This window comes from Plasmopara halstedii, assembly GCF_900000015.1.
Source record: "Plasmopara halstedii genome assembly, contig: Scaffold_1583, whole genome shotgun sequence".
Lineage (NCBI taxonomy): Eukaryota > Oomycota > Peronosporomycetes > Peronosporales > Peronosporaceae > Plasmopara > Plasmopara halstedii.
In genome coordinates, this window is record NW_020188494.1 from 825,043 (window position 1) to 827,837 (window position 2,795).

Genomic DNA, 2,795 nt, shown 5'->3' on the forward strand with positions numbered 1-2,795 from the left:
TGGGGGGTATTATATACCAAAAGACTGCGTCCCACAGTCCACAGAAGGAGGAGGCCAGAAGTATCAGCGGAATGGTCGGTCGAAGCTGTCAGCACGGCACTTTTACGTCATCAACAGAAAAAACAATAGTGCTCTTCCGGACAAAACACCATACGAGGCAAGCTTTAAAATCAAGCCACGTGTTGAATATTTACGTGAGTTTGGATCTCAATGCTATGCACACGTAGATGACTTTACGCAAACGAACCTCAAAGCAAAGAGCTATCAGTGTTTGTTTCTGGGATACGCCGACAACACTAAGGGATATAGGGTGTTTCACTTTGAGTTTCAAAAGATTAGAGTGGTGTGATCAATTAAACTTGACGAGCGTGAAGTTGATGGCATTTACCACATCTAGAAGACTTACCGATTCACGGTAGTCAACATTATTAGCAATGAAAAGGTTCCGGTGCGAAGTGATAGCTCAAGATTCCAAAACCAAAATTATCAACCTATTGTGGATGGGCCGATTATGCCAGATGAGGAGCCTCGCGAGGACGTTGTGACAAGACCTACATGTAGAACCTCCATCAACTGGTCTGGAAATCTCGACTTTTCATCGATCAAGAAGACCGATGACGAGGAACAGCATGGCGCATTATCCGAACTCAGAACAATGCACCGTGGGCACAGCCCGTTCTGCTGTTGGGTAACAGCAATCGAAACTTTAGCTCGACATGTCTAAGATCGACAAACATAGAAGAGATCAACGAAGATCAAGTGGACGCTAGAGAATATCCGAACAATGACGATCGTTCCTGGTCGCTATCGCTGAAGAGATCACGAGTGGATGAAGATGGATTTATTGCTGAACCTGTGCTGGCAAATGCAGGAAACGTAGGTGATACTGATGATCCGCCAACCACATATCAGCAGGCCATGGCTAGCCACGATGCAACCAAAATGACCGGAAGTTACGATAGATGTGATAAAGGCGCACAAGCTTAATGAATCTTGGGCATCGGGTCCAAGAATGAAGGGAGTGCGAACAATTGGATGACGCTGGGTCTTTGTGAAAAAGCGTAACGAATACGGAGATGTTGTTAGATACAAGCCTCAGCTGGTAGCAAAGAGATTCAAACACAGGTTTGGAATTGATTTCGTTGAGACGTACTCTCCAGTGACCAACATAAATGTGATTCGCGTGATGTTAGCCGTTAATGAAACTGAAGGCTTTGTAATCGAGCAGCTAGATGTCGGCACCGTCTTTCTAAACAGTGACTTCAAAGAATATGTCTATATGGATTTACCTCACGGCGTCGCAAACAGCAAGAGCTGCGTATGTCAACTCGACAAAGTAATCTGTGACCTTGAGCAAGTGGCGCGCATGACACAAGACTATTCATCAAGTTTTCATGTCATTTTCAAGAGTTTTGGAGCTTTTTACTGTGTTTATGCCGAGAAGACAACTGCTGGTCTGTTGTACATGTCGATGACGTGGTTATTCCAGCGAAAACAAGCAGCGAGGATCTAGAAATCAAGCGTAAGCCTGAAGGCGTTTGGCGAAGTCAAATTCATTCGGGGATGAAGATTAATCATGATAAGACAAAGAATTGCCTTATGGTCAAGCAGACTCATTATATTAACAAATTTGCTTAGCGATTTATCAAGCAATACTTCTAGGCCGTCGAGAATTCGTGCGAATCAGGCTGGAAGATGTCAAAGATGCAGTAGCCGATAACGGACGCTGGGCGAGATGAGATGCGCTGTAATTTGCACAGGTCGCTAATTGGTGGCATAGAGTCCCGCTTGGCGATGCTTCGTCTACCATCCTGCGGACTTGAGCTTTCAACAACCCCAGCCACTAGGTAGTCTGTCCCGAGACAGTTAGATCGGGATGCTCTTCCACTGTGTCGAAAACGAGAAGTACAAGCAAAGCAAAGTGAGCACTCCACTGGATTAAACGGTAGTCAGGGCTGCGCTGTTGGCCCGGTGGCTGAACAAAGAGCTTGTACTGAACCGGGATTCGTAGCTGAACTTAAGAGTGTCTAGGTGGCGCGAGTCGCGTAGCTCGGTCAGGAGACGCTTCATCGCTGAAAAAAGTTTCATCCAGCAGGTGGTCGTTCTTTTTGATCCCCTTGTTGTTGACTGTCAGCAGACAGACGTTTTGCCACAATATCTCGGCCATGTCTACTGGCCGAGCCACCTTAAGAACTCAGACTAAGAGGACCATCCACAAGTGTTACCAGATTGTCCACCTTTTGCAGCTAGGGCATGCTTGCATTGTCCGGCAATAAGTCAATCCGAACGAAATCACAATCCGCCATCATACAGTTCGACAATGCCGTATTCACGCCCATCTACTACAATACCTAACGATCTACAGCACATACATCCAGTATGGCCGGTAGCCGTTATTGAATTTAGTTTTGCAGCAGATGGATGTATTTCGAAGAAGTTTATTACATATGCCGTTGTGAGCCCCTTTACCACCAACCGTACCTTGAACCGAAGAACACGTCTGTTCTTGGCCCCGTCCATTTTAAGCACAAAACGTACCAGTAGACCGCATGCTTGGTCTACGTCACACTAAAGTCCATGCATTATTCTTAACAAACAACTCTAACTTTGCCTTTACAGCCTCCCGGCTATTTCGCTTTGCGTGTGCGCATGTTAATGGCAACTCCACAAAGTCGGCAAATCTACAATACTAGCTGCGTTTGCCAGCTTTGCCCGTGCTATAAATTGTCTTTATGAATCCGAGCGCGTTTCGAACATGGTGGTCCATCATTTTCGTATTCAGAGTTAGGAACACC

General features: G+C 45.9%; 2 protein-coding genes across 2 annotated transcripts; both read left to right on the forward strand.

Annotated features, from left to right (window-relative positions):
- The first annotated feature begins 389 nt into the window (after window positions 1-389).
- Window positions 390-800, forward strand: PHALS_14814 (uncharacterized protein). Its single transcript, XM_024716214.2, has one exon. The coding sequence runs from the start codon at window positions 512-514 to the stop codon at window positions 722-724; it is 213 nt and encodes a 70-aa protein (XP_024581835.1). The 5' UTR covers window positions 390-511; the 3' UTR covers window positions 725-800.
- A 994-nt stretch (window positions 801-1,794) lies between these two features.
- On the forward strand, window positions 1,795-2,031 carry PHALS_01759 (uncharacterized protein; the record flags this gene model as incomplete). Its single annotated transcript, XM_024716215.1, has 2 exons — window positions 1,795-1,801; window positions 1,871-2,031. The coding sequence occupies 2 exons, from the start codon at window positions 1,795-1,797 to the stop codon at window positions 2,029-2,031; spliced, it is 168 nt and encodes a 55-aa protein (XP_024581836.1).
- Between the last annotated feature and the right edge of the window lie 764 nt (window positions 2,032-2,795).

Bases quoted from the DNA above. Each gene is read 5' to 3' on its own strand.
- PHALS_14814 (XM_024716214.2), top strand. From the start codon at position 512: ATGCCAGATGAGGAGCCTCGCGAGGACGTTGTGACAAGACCTACATGT.